The sequence below is a fragment of the Carassius gibelio genome, chromosome B13 (genome assembly GCF_023724105.1).
Source record: "Carassius gibelio isolate Cgi1373 ecotype wild population from Czech Republic chromosome B13, carGib1.2-hapl.c, whole genome shotgun sequence".
Taxonomy (NCBI): domain Eukaryota; kingdom Metazoa; phylum Chordata; class Actinopteri; order Cypriniformes; family Cyprinidae; genus Carassius; species Carassius gibelio.
This window is the reverse complement of record NC_068408.1, coordinates 22,898,542-22,916,228: the sequence shown is the minus strand read 5'-3', so window position 1 is coordinate 22,916,228 and position 17,687 is coordinate 22,898,542. Positions and strand designations below refer to the sequence as shown.

The 17,687-nt window shown below is 38.0% G+C and overlaps 1 protein-coding gene across 2 annotated transcripts in view; it reads left to right on the top strand.

The window, feature by feature from the left end:
* LOC127969881 (E3 ubiquitin-protein ligase UBR2) overlaps positions 1 to 17,687 on the top strand; it is a 33,277-nt gene that overhangs the window by 9,623 nt on the left and 5,967 nt on the right. The window contains exons 7-34 of one of the 2 annotated variants that reach the window (XM_052572010.1): positions 2,030 to 2,092; positions 2,491 to 2,611; positions 2,859 to 2,966; positions 3,428 to 3,516; positions 4,728 to 4,826; positions 6,444 to 6,607; positions 6,716 to 6,815; positions 6,900 to 7,028; positions 7,111 to 7,294; positions 7,427 to 7,488; positions 7,571 to 7,681; positions 7,808 to 7,873; positions 8,724 to 8,846; positions 8,958 to 9,021; positions 9,143 to 9,267; positions 9,501 to 9,553; positions 9,634 to 9,736; positions 9,823 to 9,871; positions 12,084 to 12,238; positions 12,451 to 12,553; positions 12,625 to 12,734; positions 13,133 to 13,213; positions 13,297 to 13,478; positions 13,555 to 13,760; positions 13,846 to 13,939; positions 16,073 to 16,231; positions 16,310 to 16,480; positions 16,580 to 16,728. In XM_052572010.1, coding sequence (XP_052427970.1) covers positions 2,030 to 2,092; positions 2,491 to 2,611; positions 2,859 to 2,966; positions 3,428 to 3,516; positions 4,728 to 4,826; positions 6,444 to 6,607; positions 6,716 to 6,815; positions 6,900 to 7,028; positions 7,111 to 7,294; positions 7,427 to 7,488; positions 7,571 to 7,681; positions 7,808 to 7,873; positions 8,724 to 8,846; positions 8,958 to 9,021; positions 9,143 to 9,267; positions 9,501 to 9,553; positions 9,634 to 9,736; positions 9,823 to 9,871; positions 12,084 to 12,238; positions 12,451 to 12,553; positions 12,625 to 12,734; positions 13,133 to 13,213; positions 13,297 to 13,478; positions 13,555 to 13,760; positions 13,846 to 13,939; positions 16,073 to 16,231; positions 16,310 to 16,480; positions 16,580 to 16,728 — 3,223 coding nt within the window. Of the gene's footprint in view, positions 1 to 2,029; positions 2,093 to 2,490; positions 2,612 to 2,858; positions 2,967 to 3,427; positions 3,517 to 4,545; positions 4,645 to 4,727; positions 4,827 to 6,443; positions 6,608 to 6,715; positions 6,816 to 6,899; positions 7,029 to 7,110; positions 7,295 to 7,426; positions 7,489 to 7,570; positions 7,682 to 7,807; positions 7,874 to 8,723; positions 8,847 to 8,957; positions 9,022 to 9,142; positions 9,268 to 9,500; positions 9,554 to 9,633; positions 9,737 to 9,822; positions 9,872 to 12,083; positions 12,239 to 12,450; positions 12,554 to 12,624; positions 12,735 to 13,132; positions 13,214 to 13,296; positions 13,479 to 13,554; positions 13,761 to 13,845; positions 13,940 to 16,072; positions 16,232 to 16,309; positions 16,481 to 16,579; positions 16,729 to 17,687 lie in introns of both variants that reach the window. The other variant, XM_052572009.1, reaches the window with a different exon arrangement.

Sequence of the window (17,687 nt, the reverse complement as noted above, 5' to 3'; positions counted from 1 at the left end):
CATCTGGATAATATTCAGTAGGATTATTAAAGCATAAATCCAGTAAATCGCTTCCATCAATACCTCCAAGGCTTGCACAGACACATACCATTTCCTGGATCAACATTTTGCTCTGTAACATTATGCAGTTTTCATTTTATATGCTGTCTTTTGCTGTTTACATACGAGAGATCTTTCTTTATCCTGTTCACGTGTTTTTGTTCGGGAGGTTTTGTACTCTTTCAGTAGACGTGTAATATCACCCCTGAGTTTATAACAGTGAAAACACGAAAAGCCGTAAAAACTTGTCAGTGTTGTCTTCTAAATGATGAGATAACTTGTCAATGGCGGGGAAAGAGTTAACGTTTTGCCTGGAAACAAAAATGCCGTGATGCCAAATCGACCTAAGCCGTCGTGTTTACAACTGTGAGGACGAGTGCTGGATCTTCAAAAGTATGTGAAATAGTACTTCTAGTCAAACGATTAATCTAGGGCTGGGATAAACGATTACTTTTTAAACTATTAATGTAGCGATTATTTTTTCGATGCATCGGATAATCTAACGATTAATTTTTTCAGACCGATTCGATTCCGATTATCTCCCCATTAAATGACTTCTAAAAATTTATACATGTTGATTTACATAGCTGAATGAAAAAAACATGAATTCCTTAAAATTGCAATATATGTTTATTGCTCTTAAAGTTACAAAATAAAAGACTGACTAAGAATGCATTACTTTGCACTTGTATAGAGATAGCATTCAATAAAACCTTGAAGCCTTAAACACATAGCTTACTGAACACATAGGGCCTAGCTTACTGAAAAAAGTTCTTCTTTCAGATGAAAATAACAACAACTTGATGTCTAGCATTCAATAAAAAGGTCACCCAAAATACTTGTTTAGAGCAATTGAAAGAATACAGTAACCAATGTAAACTTGAGGGCTTTAAGCTAATACAGAGAGTGCTTTTCCAAAAAATAAATAAATAATAATTAACAGTGTGAGCCAGCAGCCTGTCATGGAGAAAAAAAAAATCTCAGAGTGCTCCACGTGAAACTTTGGCGTTCCGCCCTTTTTCTATCGTGTCTAATCATTTCGGTTAATATGCACGAGGGAAAGAGAGAGAGAGAGAGAGAGAGAGAGAGCGCAAGACAGCGCTTGTGTTGTTTGAAGACTGTGAGTGTGCTTTCTCGTACGCGCCCTGTCAGTCATTCTATTCTACATCACTCACCGATCAAATAAGGCTTTGACAGCCGCCAAAAAAAAAAGATCAATGCAGAAAAACCCTTGGATTGGTTATATAACGTTGGACAGAATGTTGATCCGGGCATCGCGTATATTCAGCACACATAAGGTAAAAGTTTTGCAAACGTTTTTTAGAGAAATAAGGTCGACGAATCAATGCACATATTTTGCGTCGACATATTTTTTGCATCAACGTCATCGATGACCTCGACGCGTTGTCCCAGCCCTAGATTAATCGCATCCATAATAAGTTTTTGTTTACATTATGTATGTGTAATGTGTGTGTATATAAATGCACATATTTTGAAAATATTTACATTTATATATTCTTATATTTAATATAAAAACATAACATTTTTCTTAAATACATACATGCATGTATTTATATATACAGAAGTATACACACATTATGTAAACAAAAACTTTTATTATGGATGTGATTAATTGCGATGAATCTTTTGTCAGCACTAATGTGAAGAATTCAAAGTTCACGGCATAGAATCTTTAAAATATGTCCCAGAGTTTTAGACATCGGTCTGTTATTGTGGCGACATTTCCACGCTGGTTTCGAAATTTTCTAAACGTGACGCTGAATGAAACGAACTGTGATTGGTCGTTAGACATGTCAGTCAAACGGCCTTAAGGGGTGGGCCTTGGATGCCAAGGATTCCAGACCTTCAGCTGTCAGTCTGAAGGTCTGGCTACGCGAGACTATTTCCACAGTGCCACGATTCACCCTGAATGTTAAGCACAGCTTGTTTGTGCTTTTGGTCATTGATTACTTCTGTTCACTGTATTCAGGGCAGGAAGTCTGTTCGCTTTGGGGACTTCCAGTTTTGTGAGCAGGCCAAATCCGTTATTGTGGTGAGTCCTAAACAATCACATATCCCATCTGTTTACCTCAGATTTGTGTTTTTTACTCTTTGTGCCGAAAGGTCTGGTTAACTAGGACACTCATCAAGTTTTATGCAGAAATGCTCCCAAATTTGCATACAGCAGTTTCAGCATCAGGCAATAATAAAAGTACACAAACAAGATTGTTAGATGTGTTTGGTTAAACAAACATCACTGTCTTACTATCATTATTGCCATAAATACCAAACTTTGGTTTCTTGAGTGTCCTCGCTTTGTTTTGCCACATACATGTGACTTAAAGCCTCTAAGCATTCAGACCCATTGACTGACATTCAAGGAAGGATATTAATGCATCATTAAAACGTTTCTGTAAATGTAGTTTGTTGGTTTGGACACTTGTTTTGCAGAGGAACACAAGTCGACAGACAAAACCTCTGCGGGTTCAAGTCATGCACTCATCAGTAGTGGCTCATCAGTGTTTCGCACTTAAAGCTCTCTCCTGGCTCGGCCAAATCATCAGATACTCAGGTCAGTTATTATCAGTTTACCAAACGCTACCACCAGTTTTCGGTGTTTAAATGGGTAATGACATTTTAGTCCCCCCTTGCATGCACGGTGCATGCATCAGTGTTGGCTAGCCATTTCTCTCACACACACACACATGCACATAATGTGGAGGCAAATTAGATTTTTGTCATGACCTCTTTTGTAGCAGTGTGCCTTGTGTCAGTGTTTGTGAAGAATCAGTGTCTGAGTTTATTGCTGTTCCTATCAGATGCTCTGAGGAGGATCCTGTGTCAGGTGGGTCTGCAGCAAGGACCGGAGGGGGAGAGCTCTTCTCTAGTGGACACGCTCATGCTCTGCGACTCCAAGATGTGGAAAGGTGAATGAATGAATGTGCAGACTTCAGCTCTACTGAGATTCTGCAGCACTGGACAAACCCACAGCCCAGTGAATGCCACGGAAGCATGTTCATATCGCACTTTACCCCAAAACCAGAAGAAAAACAGATTCGTTTTCTTGGATAAATACTCCAAATAAATTTCACTTGTCCAAAAAATATACTTCATTTTCCAACTGTTATTGCATTTCATAGATAACACAGCTCATTACTGTCATGTGTCCGTTTTATTTCCATTATTTTTAATTGAGTGTCTTTTCATTCTTGGTGTTCTTGTTACACATTACAGTAAACTGTATCTAATTAAAAGCAACTTACCCTATAGAAAGTACATGTTGTTAATTAATATCGCTCAATACTTAATTATATACTTAAAAGTTTTATTCTTTAAAATTCTTCAAGTTAAGTTCTAATTTAAGTATCTAATCTTGTGTTTCCTGCAGGAGCGAGAAATGTTTACCACCAGCTCTTTATGAGCAGCTTACTCATGGATACAAAGTACAAGAAACTTTTTGCAATTCAGTTTGCAAAGGTAAGACTTCACTTTGCTATGGCAGAAATGTCTTTATATTGACAGTTAACCACACCAAGGCTCAAAAAGTGGAGAAGATTTTGCACAGTTACCCACTGAAGTTTGCGTTCTCATGATAACTGAGTAATGGGATCAAAAACAGTGTGGTTGTGACTTTATCTCACAATTATCTTCAAAATGTTGTAGATTAAAATTGCTGCATCATTATATGAAACTGAATTGCTGTTAGATTGTGCAGAGGTTGACACTTGAATATCCAGTTCACTTTCACTTCACACTCAGTTTGATTGAGCTGATCTGGGAGGATAAGAGAGTTTGAGCAGCCGCTCGCTGCTCAGTGAGGGCTATCGTCTCAGGGAGAGAGCATGTGTAATATATCTCTATACTAGGGTAATACTATGAGTTAGCGGAGCTGCTCTTGCTGTCTTTGATTCGCTGCCAGCTGCAGTCCTCCGACTGACCGAGTCATGTGACCGCAGGAAATCTTTCTCTTAGAGTGCACTCTGATGTAGGGCCCTGTGAAATCTGTTTTAGTGATTTTTTTTTTTTTCTCAAATTGGTTCATTTTAATATGTCTGGATTACATTTTCTTTCTACTTAATTTATTACAAATAATTCATAATTTGTGATTGTGTTAATAATAATTAAATACATCTATAAAATTATTATTTTTTTATTTAATAATTTGACCCTGAAACATGTTTTATTTTTTTATATTTAAGAAGTTCTGTGTTGTTGGTACTCAGTGATACTCCACGTTATGTTATTTTTTTATGACTCTATTCCACAATTCTGTTTGCATTTTTCACATTGCAGAAACCATAGGGCCCTAACTCAGTTAGCATAAACAGCTCTAGAAAGTCAGTGTGTAAAGTTTAGCTTTAGCTCGAGTCCCCTGGCTCTATTTGTGCCCCACTGCCTCAGTGTAACTTTAAGCCATATGCGCCAGATACAGAGCCGAGTCGGGGGACGTAACTGCAGATGCCCCTGACCTCTGACCTGGAAGGTGAATCTGCCCCCTTCCCTTAGAATTACCGGCGCCTCCAGACAGATTTTATGGAGGACGATCACGAGCGTGTAGTGTCAGTGACCTCTCTGTCAGTGCAGCTCTTCACCGCCCCTACTGTGGTGAGTACCGCCAATCCCACACACCTCTCCTCTCTCTTCTGCCTCTTTCTTCTCTCCTCTGCCTCCTTCACTACTTCCTGCAGAACTATGAGCGCTTGCAGAGCGACTACGTGAAGGACGACCATGACAGGGAGTTCTCAGTCACTGATCTTTCTGTGCAAATATTCACCGTGCCTTCTCTGGTAAGTATGTGTAGGGAGAGACGGCCTGCTGTGAGGAACAGGCTTGTCATTTTGGGTTTTTGGTCTGTTCTTCCATTTCCTTTTTCTCTTCCCTTTCCATTTTTCCTGTTCCTTTTTACAATAGTTAATTCCTCTTTCCTTTCTCTTGGTTCCTTTCTCTTTCCTCTTTACTGTTAAGCACTGAAATTAGGGGCCAAGCACCGACCTTTTGTATCCGTTTGCATTCTTTTTATTATTATTCTTCCGCTCTGGAAATCTATGGCAGCCCATTGAACTGCTTGTGGGAAAGTTGTGAAATTTGGCACACCGATAGAGGACTGTCTCAACGATAACCACAGCAAGTTTGGAGTCTCTAACTCAAACTCTCTAGCGCCAAGAGTCAAGACTTGTCCAAAAATTCAGTCATGTTTATGTAAATATCTTTTGAACTGTGAGGCACAGAAGGAAACCCCCCTTTTTTTATGGTTCTGGAATTAAGTTATGGAAATCAAGTCGATTAGTCAAACTGTACTCGAATAATGCACAAACCAATTCTATGAAAAGGAAAAAATGGATGTGAGGCTATTTCCTTGCAACTGTTAGGCGTATTGAGACCAAACTTGGTGTGCGTTATAACAAGCACAAAAATGGCCATTTTGGGCATCAGCCATTTTGAATTTTGTTATAAAATGCTGTATTTTATGAACACATTGACATATTGTTATGAAATATGTATTTGACACCATTTTTTTCGACCACCTCCTGAAAAATGTGAAAATACACAAAAAAGCATACATATTATTAAAAAAATCTATGCATTTAGTAATGAACACACAAAAACTAAATGCAAATACAACGTTTTAAATTAGTTCTATACAAATATAAAGTTGCACATAACTTAAGTCAAATTTTTTGATTATATAATTGTTGAAATACAATTATTTAAATTTGCTGTAATAACTTTCATGACAAATGTACTGAAACATACAATAAACACGACTAATAGGTAAAGAATATATCGAATGTGTAATGAAGTGCATATATTTAGAAAAAAACTCCTCTAGGATTATTTTTTGTAGCTGACAAATAAGATATGGACATTGAATGGCTTTCTTGAGGTAAATGTAAAGGTACTTGACACAGTTTACAAGTTCTTTTATTTGATTTTCTTTTTTATTTCTTTTTTTATTAAGTTATTATAGAATTTGAGATTATTGGATGGTATGCACGCGACAAATACTATTTTAGAGAAGTTTTGTTCATACATCAAACCAAAATTGTAGATCCGTTAAAATGAAGATATCAGTATTGTCCTAACAGCTGGCAGGTTTCTGTTGTAGCTTGACATAGTCAAAATGCATCATTGGAGAAGTACCAATAAAAACATCAGTAAATAATTTAGGTTTGCCAAAACCAAAAATGTATTTTCGGTTGCTTCACTACTCTTCTTGTTTACATCCTCTTTAATATTCCTCTGCACTTCCACATCTGCTTTCTCCTCTCTTTCTTTCTCCCTTTCCCTTGCCTTTGTTTTTGTGTTCTCTTCTGTCTCATCTTCTCCTCTCAGTAAATGTGAATTTTCACCCAAACCTCCAGCGGTCTGTCAGATGTTGCAGTAGTGTATGTGATATTTTCCAGGCGCGGATGTTGATCACTGAAGAGAACCTGATGACTGCCATAATCCGCACCTTCATGGACCACCTCAGACACCGAGACCTGCAGGGCCACTTTCAGTTCGAACGCTACACCGCACAACAGGCCTTCAAATTCCGCCGAGTCCAGAGCCTCATAGGAGACCTCAAGTAAGACACTGAGCATGTCCGCCCATTTACACAGGAAGGACTTCATCTTTTTGTCTAAAATTCCTATTCCTCGAGAGGCATTTCATGATGTATTTCTCTGGGATGCAGGTACGTCCTGATAAGCCGTCCAACAGAGTGGACCGACCAACTCAGGGAAAAGTATCTGGAAGGTTTCGATGCTTTCTTGGAGTTGTTAAAATGCATGCAGGTGACTATACCAATCTGATTTTAAGATTGTGTCAGTGGTATTTGAAACTGGGCACTGAAACAGCGCTGTGTGTCCTCTTTGCAGGGAATGGACCCAGTAGTGCGTCAGGTGGGGCAGCACATAGAGATGGAGCCAGAATGGGAGGCAGCGTTCACCTTACAGATGAAGCTCACACATATCATCTCTATGATCCAGGAATGGTGTTCCAGTGATGTAAGTGCAGGTTAGTCACCTTAGTACCCATAATGCATCATGGGTCCTTGATAGAAGTGTGTGTTATTTGTCGCATATACAGGAGCGAGTGCTGATCGAAGCCTATAAGAAGTGCCTGAGCGCGCTGACTCACTGCCACAGTGGTTTCACAGATGGGGAGCAGCCCATAACCCTCAGCATGTGCGGCCACTCCGTCGACACCATCCGCTTCTGCGTCTCTCAGGAGAAAGTCAGCATACACCTGCCTGTGTCCCGGCTTTTAGCAGGTCAGTCCAACATGGTTGCTCCCTTGAATTAGCATTGTGTGTGTATGGAATACAAGAGTTCTCTTTTGGAACTGCAGTGGTTGATGGAAGTAACCGCAAATTAACTGAGCCGCAACTCTCTCTTCCTGTAAGGTTTACATGCTCTGCTGAGCAAAACTGAGGTTGCCTATCGATTCCCTGAGCAGCTGCCACTGGTAAGCGTGCGGGTTTGGGTTCCTGAGAATTGTTGCTAAACAGTCTTGGTGATTTCATGGGTGGAATTGTGGTCTTTCACAGAGTGAACTGAGTCCACCCATGTTGATCGAGCATCCGCTTCGCTGCCTTGTACTCTGTGCCCAGGTGCATGCTGGGATGTGGAGAAGAAATGGATTCTCTTTAGTCAATCAGGTAAGAAGCTTCTAAATGGGTGTTGTTGTTTTTTTTTTAAATAGTCAATACATTAGCAGTGTGGTCACTAGTTTTAATGCCTTTTCATAAAATATATTGTGCTTTTTTCTTGGATTGTTTTTGCAGATCTATTATTATCATAATGTGAAGTGTAGAGTGGAGATGTTCGATAAAGACCTCAGCATGCTTCAGGTCAGTGGGGAAGAATTCCAAAATTATTAACCAAAGAGTATTTAATTCCAGAATGAATACAAAAACATTAATTTATAATTGAGGAAATCTATTTTTTTTTTTTTTTTTTTTTTTTTAATGGATTGTATTCATTTTGATTTATGATTTCAAATAGTTTTGCTTCAGTGTGATGAGTTAAAAATGTTGCAATACAGAAAATATATTTTTGAAAATGTCCTAAAGTTATCATAACTTTTTTATGTGCAAAAAATGTGCAAAATAGTCCACAGTGATGAAAACCTTGATTAAATCAAGTTATTTTTCTTCTGCCTTAAGCTATATAAATGTCTGTAGTCAGTAAGCATTTTTTCTAGTTAAGTCAAATACCAAAAGGGCTTTCAGGACGTGTTGAGTCCTTTGTTATATTTGAAAATATTGCACAAATATCATTGTGTATATGTAAGTTGCTAATTCAGCACATAGATAAAGCTCTGCTTAATATAGATCATAATTAGGAATGGGAGTTAGCTAATTTTATTAGAAATGAATTGCTTTGTACAATTTCTTTTTTAAATAAGAATGTTAATGCTCAAACACTAATTTGATCGATATATCTCTCCAAAATATGCCATTAGTTAACTATGGAAATTGTAATTCATTAGATATAGTGCTGAAACACTGATATTATTAAAATTGTAGCAATGGTAGAGAATCAAGAATCTCTGGAGAATATCAGACATCTGGATGCATTGCAGTAATGACAGTTTAGCAGGAAAACATGCTTGTTTATTATGAAAGCTAAGTATAAGAATTTGATTAATTTTCTCTAAGGTAAAATGCAAGTTCTTATTCCTGTTGTTTTTGGATCTAGGCTGGAGCTTCTATGATGGACCCAAACCACTTCCTGATGATCGTGTTGAGCCGTTTTGAGCTCTTTCATATCTTCAGCTCAGCAGACTGCAGAAAGAGATATGGCAGAGAGAACGCTAGCAAGGTCTGCTTGCCTCCAAACCACTTTTTGTCCCCATTTCTTTTCTTTCCTTGATTTCTCTCTGCTTGCACTCATTTCTTTTGCCAGTGACGTGTTTCTCTCTCTGTCTCTCAGGATGTGGTTCATCAGAATAACACACTAATCGAAGAGATGCTGCATCTGGTCATTATGATCGTGGGTGAGAGAATATTTCTCAAAACGCATCTTTCAAAAGTTGTCATACGGATGTATTCAACTCATTTGACACCAAAGAAAGTTTCAAAAATGTCTTTCCTGCTTTGTTTGTGTGTTTCCTGCAGGGGAGCGATACACAGCAGGTGTAGGTCAGGTGGAGAGCTCTGATGAGACGAGGCGGGAGATCGTCCAGCAGCTATGCATTCGACCCATGGCCCACAGCGAGCTGGTCAAAGCCCTGCCTGAGAATGTAAGTCAGCCATCATTAAATTATGTGCAAATCCCGTCCCTGATCATGGTCTGTATTAAACAGAGAATAGCTTTACAATAAATCTCTGTGCTCGTATAAGAACTTACAAACTAAGGATCGATAATGTTGTAAAGTTCCCGTAGATCTAAAGCAGCACAGATGAGCAGAACATTTTTGACTGCCCCCTAGTGGTTGTTTCTGCTAATGAATTTTGCACACCCTTCTGCACACAGGATAATAAAGAAACCGGCATGGAGAGGGTCATCGACAGTGTGGCTTTGTTTAAGTGAGTGTCTTGACTAATAAAGTGTTGTCCAAAGAGTTGAATTTGCCTGTGTGTAAGCCTGTGTGAATTGTGTCTTACAGGAAGCCTGGTGTGACTGGAAGAGGACTTTATAAACTCAGGCCAGAGTGTGCCAAGATGTTCAACCTTTACTTCCACCATTACTCCAGAGCTGACCAGTCTAAGGTAACGCTGCATGATCGAAATTGAAACTCACAAAGAACAATATTTAAAAAATCTATTTTCTTTATTTATTTGTTTTTGTCCCCCAGGCTGAAGAGGCCCAGAGAAGAATAAAGAGGCAAAATGGGGAAGATTCAGGTATAAAATGACATCCCTACTTAAAAGCATCTCTTTTGCTCATAATCTCTTTAGCTGCTTACACATGCAGGGCTCCAGGCTGCAACCATTTCTTCTGCTGGTGGCACAATTACCACGTTGTCCAACTCATCTCAGAACTAGTGCAATTGAGAAACGGCAAACGAAAGCGAAACTAAACCGCGCTACATTTCAGCTGTGCAGCACAGACAGTTTATTAGCTCGGAGTGCGATGCAAACAAACTTGTCCGAGCTCAGGACAGCTTTACTCAGGAGCCAGAGTTGATTTTGCGACACTGTTACTGCACAGATGCACCAGTGCTGCAAGATCCAGTTAGAAGCGTTTGACTTTTGCCGCACAATGATAAGGTTACTGCGAGATCTTGTGAGAATCATTTAAATTCTGCACAGTGTTATAAACTGCGCTGACATACGTCTGGAAACCAGAAGCTGTAACACTAACTGTAACCATGGTATTGTAGAAATAATCGAATGCATTATATAATTCATTTCAGTGTTTGTACAACCTTTTGAGAGAAATTCAAGCACTTTTCAATGACTTTCAAGTATTTCACACAACTATTTCCACCACTTAAAAGCTCTAAGATGATCCGGTTTGAATTTTATTTTTAATGTGATAAACAAAATATAGCCTACTTTGTGATAAACAAACACTTATGTAAAATTAAAAAAATACATCAAATCACAATTATATCCAGTAGACAGCAGCAGAGCACTTTTTGGCTTGTTAGTTAACTTCTACTTTTCCTTATTATAAAATATTAAATCAAGAAATCAGATTTTGTCAGAATTTTACACTCGTTTTGTGTATGAAGTAAGATAAGTCACAAACTTTATGATATATACGTTTTCTTTATATAAAAAGTAGATTTTGAATCTGTTACTGTTGTTAATAAAATAACATTTTGTATGCACCTTAACTCATCTTGCTGTCAAATCTGTATAAACAATAAACAAGAAATTAACATGTAATATTATTAGTAACTGCACTAGAGGTCAACCGATTTATCGGTTTTACAGATTAATCGGCAGCGATAGTTGATTGCCGGAACAATCGGTTATCGGCATGGATTTCCAGGTGAGTTCTCAGAGTCCTAGCCTACACTCAGCACCGTCCTTTTATATTGATTAGACAATCATTAAATGCTCAATAATAGAAGCAGTTAGAGTGTGAGAGTAAACCTTGTGCTGGTATAATTGTATGGCTCTATGTTTCCCGCGATGCAGAAAACGCGGACGGAGTCTTAGAATCCATTCATAAAAATGGAATTCTATTTCAAAATCAATGATGAATTCAGCGTCCGTCTTCTCACTAAATGAATACGAAAACACATGAAGAACATCTCCAGAACTCCTCTGAGAGTCACTTCATGAGCATTTGACAGTTTGATTTGAGCAAAAGCATCATATCACATGCACAGAATTGTAAAGGTATTCATTTATTTTGCATCCTGTCAAAATAAAAGTCGTTTTCAAGTCAGTAGAATGTACATAGCCTACTACTACTAAAATGAAACAAACATGATTTTTAAAGGAATAATCACACAACATTTTTTCAATGTTTTAATTTTAATAGTAAATCCCCTTTGTTTGCCAAAAAAAGTTAGCTTAATTTTAAGTAATTAAAAGACAAATACAATTAATGTTCCTTACCTTGATTTGACAATAAAAATGTAAATACGTACAGAATTTTTGAGGGGAAAAAATCATTAGGCTTCTTTAAGAAAAAAATAATTATGTTGTGTTATGCATTCAAATAATTAGACATGCTAAGACAGAATTTGGTAACAGGTGCAGTAAGGTTTTTTTTTTTTTTCATTTTTTTTTTTTTTTTTTTTCTCCAGTATCAAACTATCGGTTAATCGGTATTGGCCAGTGTGGTCCAAACTTGGTATCGGCAAAATCCAATATCGGTCGACCTCTAAACTGCACTTATTAATGCAAAACGATTGTCATTTTATGATTAAATTATCTTTATTTGGAATACCCCCACACACCACTCCCAGCACTACCGAATCTGCTCCTGGTGCCATCATTTGTAGAACTCAGTGACACTGGTGCCGCTGCTCTCAAATGTTAGTGTGGAGCCCTGACATGAATTTAATTAAATAATGTGTTTTGGCTAACTCTGATTAATTGTTATGCGATTTACAGTGGCAGTGTTAAAACTGATTTTCATGTGTGTTTGCTATAGTTCTGCCTCCACCTGTTCTGCCTCGGTTCTGTCCGCTGTTTGCCAGCCTGGTGAACATACTGCAGTGTGACGTGCTGCTGGGGATTCTGGGAGCTGTGCTGCAGTGGGCGATGGAGCCCAGCGGGGGCCACTGGTCTGAGTCCATGCTTCAGAGGGTACGTCTGTGTTTGAGGGACAGCGAGAACCTCCACAAGCTGGACCTCTCTTTAATAAAAGAGCATAATAGATTGATAGAGAATAAATTGATGATTAAGCATTCTTTGAGTACTGTTAACTTAAAGTGTTTAAGTCACTGGATTTACCGTGATGTTGGACAATGTTCTCGCCTCGCACCCAAGTCAGAGCTCAGTATGAACATGTTCTGCAGGTGCTGCATCTCATAGGCATGGGCCTGGTGGAAGAAGAGCAGCATCTCATCGGCAGCGCAGAAGATAATGATACCAACTTCAACTTCACTCTCAAAATCTCCAGTATGTCTGTCTTCTGTCTCAAAAACCACACACACCTCTCGGGTTGAGCTGATCGAATCTCTTCATTGTAGGACCAGGTGAGGCTCCTGCTAACACTCCCAGTATCTTGGCTCTGTTGGAAACCCTGCAGAACGCTCCTCATCTGGAGGTGCACAAGGACATGATCCGCTGGATCCTCAAGGTAAAGCGGATCCAAATCTCATTACAAAGCCACCTGTCACTAGAATGAATGTGTAAGTGTCTCCGCTATCCAAAAGGGGGCAGCAAAAATAACTTTTTATTTGTTTATTTGTTTTATTAGTTTATTTTGTTTGTTAATTTATGACTTGTTTGGTATTTTAAAAATGTCCTTTTGTATAATATTTATTTATTTATTTTGATACAATACTAACATTTTTATTAGTTAAATATTGATATATCTTATATTAATGTATTTATTTGTGTAAGATTATCATGTTGTTCATTTATTTTAGTCTTTTTTTGTTTTTATTTTAATTGTGTTTCTTGCTATATTTGTCTGTAATTTAAATCTAAACATGAAAAAGGTGTTCATATTTAATATTACTCGTGTATTTGCAGACTGTGGCCAGCATCACAACCACGCGGGAGTGCACGGCCAGTGCGCCCCCTAGTGACAGCTCAGGGCACAGTCAAGAGGAGGTGAGCATCGGAAGCGTAACACACTTGCATCATGATCTGTTGAAGTTGCATTGTTGTCAGACTGGATGTATGTGTCTGTGTAGACGGTGCGGGATAAAGACAAGGCAGAGCGGAAGAGGAAAGCAGAGATGGCGCGTCTCCGAAGGGAGAAGATCATGGCTCAGATGTCAGAGATGCAAAGACACTTCATCAACGAGAACAAAGAGTTGTTCCAGCAGAGCCTGGAGGAGCTCGACGCCTCCACATCCTCCTCACTGGAGCACAGGTACACAGGCTTCCCGCCTGAAAATGTCACTGATCAGACACGAGTTTCCTCTCATTTCTCTCTCTTTACTTCATAGCCCCAGTTCGAGTGATAGTACACTGTTCTGTGTGGGGCCGCGGCGGTGGCGTGCAGGCGGCAGTGACAGGAGGCAGGTGGTGACGTGTATCCTGTGTCAGGAGGAGCAGGAAATCAGGACTGACGGCAAAGCCATGGTGCTCGCTGCTTTTGTCCAGCGCTCCACAGTCATGTCCAAAAACCGCAAGAGACCTCCCCACAACCCAGGCATGTCTTTATTTGTGTGTCTTTGGGTCATCGTAGCATATGAGTCCACATTTGCTTTAATGAATGCATTGTGTTTGTGTTGCAGATAAGTATGACCCTCTCTTCATGCACCCTGACCTGTCGTTCGGCACGCACACAGGCAGCTGCGGACACATCATGCACTCGCACTGCTGGCAGAGGTAAGAATCATCATGAAAAATGAGAAACACATGCTTCCATATGCAGAAAAATGTGCTCTTCCTATCAGAGGAGCAAAAGAATGTAACTATAATTGCCTGCTTTTCAGCAGCCTTGGTTTCAGGATTATTTTTCTCATTTATTATTAAATTGTTTCCACCTGTTGTAAGATTTAGATCATCTAGTGCTTAAAAGAGCATCATCCTTTAAAAAGTTTTTGGAATTTTAGAGTGTTTAGCAGTTGCATAAAAGTGATGCTATAAAACATGCAGTAAACTCTTGACACCCCTCTGTTAATATTTAAATAGATTTGTTAATTAACTCCTCAAGGTCTGTTCTCTAGCAGTAGTTTACAAAGGCTCGTCTAACTCTTATCCCAGAGGTCATAACTCTGTTATTTTATTTTTTACTATTAAATCAGTATACTGTTTTTCTATAGCAGTCATACAAAGTTATTCTGTAGAACTGTAACATACCATATCAGAAGTATAAAATAAAGTATTGTAATGTCTAGGGATGCACCGGTTGACCGGCCATAAATCTGAACCAGCCGGTTTTTGCTTAAAATACGCGATCGCAATCGGACGGTTTTTGGTCTTTTTTTTTTCGGCTGATTTTTCCGGAAGTGCATCCGCGTGCACAGGCTACATTTTAATCATTCACTATCATGTCATTTGTGTGGAAGTATTTCGCAGGACACGGGCAGTCGATGTCTGAGGCACAGATAGCAGGAAGAGAACAAATAAGAGTCCCTTTCCTGCGCTCACTGGAGTTGCAAACAAATGAGACCCTTTCCTGCTCACTAAAGCTGCGCGAGCGTACTGTACTTGTCCCGCCCTGCACAAGCAGAGACAGAGAAGGGTGTTCAACTCAACTTCTCACCTGTTGGATGAGAAACGAAACGGAAAAAAATTATTATTTTATTTTTTTTGTAAAGTAGAACTTGCATACATGTTTGAAAAGCCAGAAGTAAATGTTGGTTCGTATAGGATGATTGTTTTTATTTTACCTTAAAATTACATTGACTTAATTTGGTTTAAAAATCACCTGCTGTAGCACACTGACAAATTTTTACAAATTATTTTTCATTGGCTCAAGTAAAGAAATATAGATGTGAATAATTACCCTAATTTTATTTTAAATGGACAAATGAAACACTTTGCATCTTTGTTTTATTCAAACCAACATTTATTTGATTTTAACTTTTTTTAATAATTAATTTATATAGCATAGTTTTATTTAGACTCACTGGTAAATTTTTTTTTTTTATAAACCAAATGTAAAAACTAAAACAAATACTGCATGCTGATCAAGAAACATCGTATTGAATCTGTTTTGATTGTGTTGTTTGGACTGTAGAACTATGCAGTTATTGCATTTTAATTTCACATGGTTAAAGTTAATCTTTTAATTAAAGGCCAGTTCTATGTAGTTTCAACCCAATTCAAAAACAAAAGCTAAATGCTGATGTCTGTATCATCTATGTTTGTATTGAATGTAGTCTACTTACTGTGCAGATACTGCCGTTAATTTTAGATTGTTACGGTTATTGTTTTCAATAGCTAAAAGCCAGTTTGGCCTATTAAATACCAAACATCTTGTTTATGCATACTTTCCTTTCTTGTTTGTTGCTTAAAGAAAAAAAAAATGTCAGGTATCGTAATCGGACAGTTTGCTTCTAAAAAAATCGGTATCGGAATCGGCCATGAAAAATCATATAGAAGTCATTTAATTGTAGATAAACTATTTAGGATTTTTTTTATTTGGGATTGTTAACGTGCATCAGCAGTGCTAACCATTTTTCTAGTTATAGACATTTTGACAACATTACATGAAATTAAATTGGGTATCTATAATTATTTTCTGGGTTATTTGGTTATTTTAAAGCGTATCCCCAAGGGCGAAATCCCTGATTTTTTTCCTGATCTTTTTATTTGTATTTATTTTTTATCGTTTAAACCTTAAAAGGATGGTTAGTGCAAAAAGTAGTTTCTACTCCGATGCACACACCTACAAAATGACATCAGTGTCAGGTTTTTTCCAGTACAGTAAAACCCTGAAGTGCTAGTGTTGTGTATTATTTGTTGTGTTAGCATTGGTTTGTTTGGTAACTGTATCTAATGTCACCCCTGCAGGTATTTTGAAGCGGTGCAGGCTAAAGAGCAGCGCAGGCAGCAGAGGCTACGTGTGCACACCAGTTACGACGTGGAGAACGGAGAGTTCTTGTGTCCACTCTGTGAATGTCTGAGTAACACTGTCATTCCTCTGCTGCCTCTTACAAAGACCAGCTGCAGGTACTGCAACAAACACACACTTCCTATTCAAATATGGGGCATTGGATGGATTTGATTGAGCGTTTGTGTTTGTTGCAGCTCTGAGCAGCCTGATCTGAGCCGGTGGTTGAACATCACCTCTCTGCAGATGAAAGCCCTGCTCTCTGCTCACAGGAAGGCCAAGGCTGCAGATGCTGATGGTGTTGATGATATGGATGGTGTTAATGACTGTCCTCCACCTGAAGGCTTCAAACTGGACTACACTCCAAAGTAAAACCACTTAAAAAACTGCCAGCGATTTGTAGTTCCACTACACTTAAGCTTCCTTGTTAAAAATCATCACTAATGAAAGGCTTTTGTTTCTGGCAGGAACCCGTACTCCAGCACTATAAAGGAGATGTTGACCACGTTTGGGACAGCCACATATAAAGTGGGTCTTAAAGTGCACCCAAATGAGCAGGACCCCCGGGTGCCAATCATGTGCTGGGGCAGCTGTGCCTACACCATTCAGTCCATAGGTCAGTCCAAGAAAGTGTTGAACTGAAATGCATAATACTGGTCAGTAAATCAGTGGTAAATCATATTGCTACTCAAAAATTACTTTTGCTATATTTATGGCAGGAAATTTACAAAATATCTTTGTGGAATATGATCTTTACGTATTATCCTAATTATTTTTGGCATAATAGAAGAATCAATCATTTTTACCCATACAATGTGTTGTTGGCTATTGCTACAAATATCCCTGTTTTAATTATGACTGCATTTGTTGTCCATGGACACATATTTGGGGAAAAAACATTTTTAAAACAAGAACCAAACTTTGCAAATGAAAAGCTTAAAAGGGTCACCTAACCTGATTTTTTTATTTGTTTTTTTTTTTTTTTTACACACACAGGTTAGATTTATCAAAAAAAAAATATTTAGCCTCTTTCTCATGTCTCACATACTTTTGACACAACGGATTGTTTATAAACATGAATATGTGTGCATATTGATGAACCATTATAGCTTAAAAATTCATCATCTTTTACATCTAAAAGTGAATTTAAACAACTAAAATAAAAAAATATCAATAGTATTTATGTTTTGACAGGAATATTTAATACTTTCAATGGAATGTAATTAGGTCCATTGATTTCAGTCCCAATAATAATAACTTTCAAATGTTATGTTCTTTCGTACATATTTCATGTAACGATATATCTAAATGTGGAGAAATATTGAAAAAAAAGTTTTGCTATACATTCTTTTTTTCTTTTTTTTGTGATTCATGCAAAATTAGAATAGTTCAGGATATTATCATTAGTCAAATCGGTAGTATGTAGTAATGACATGGTTATAACTTTAACAAAGTAACATTAAAAACTTTGGATTTTCTGCCCATTCACTCTTTAAAAAGTTATCGTTCAATTTTGGTTCAAAAAATATTAATTTAAAATTGATTTCACTCAAGTCCAAATGGACCCACGGATGT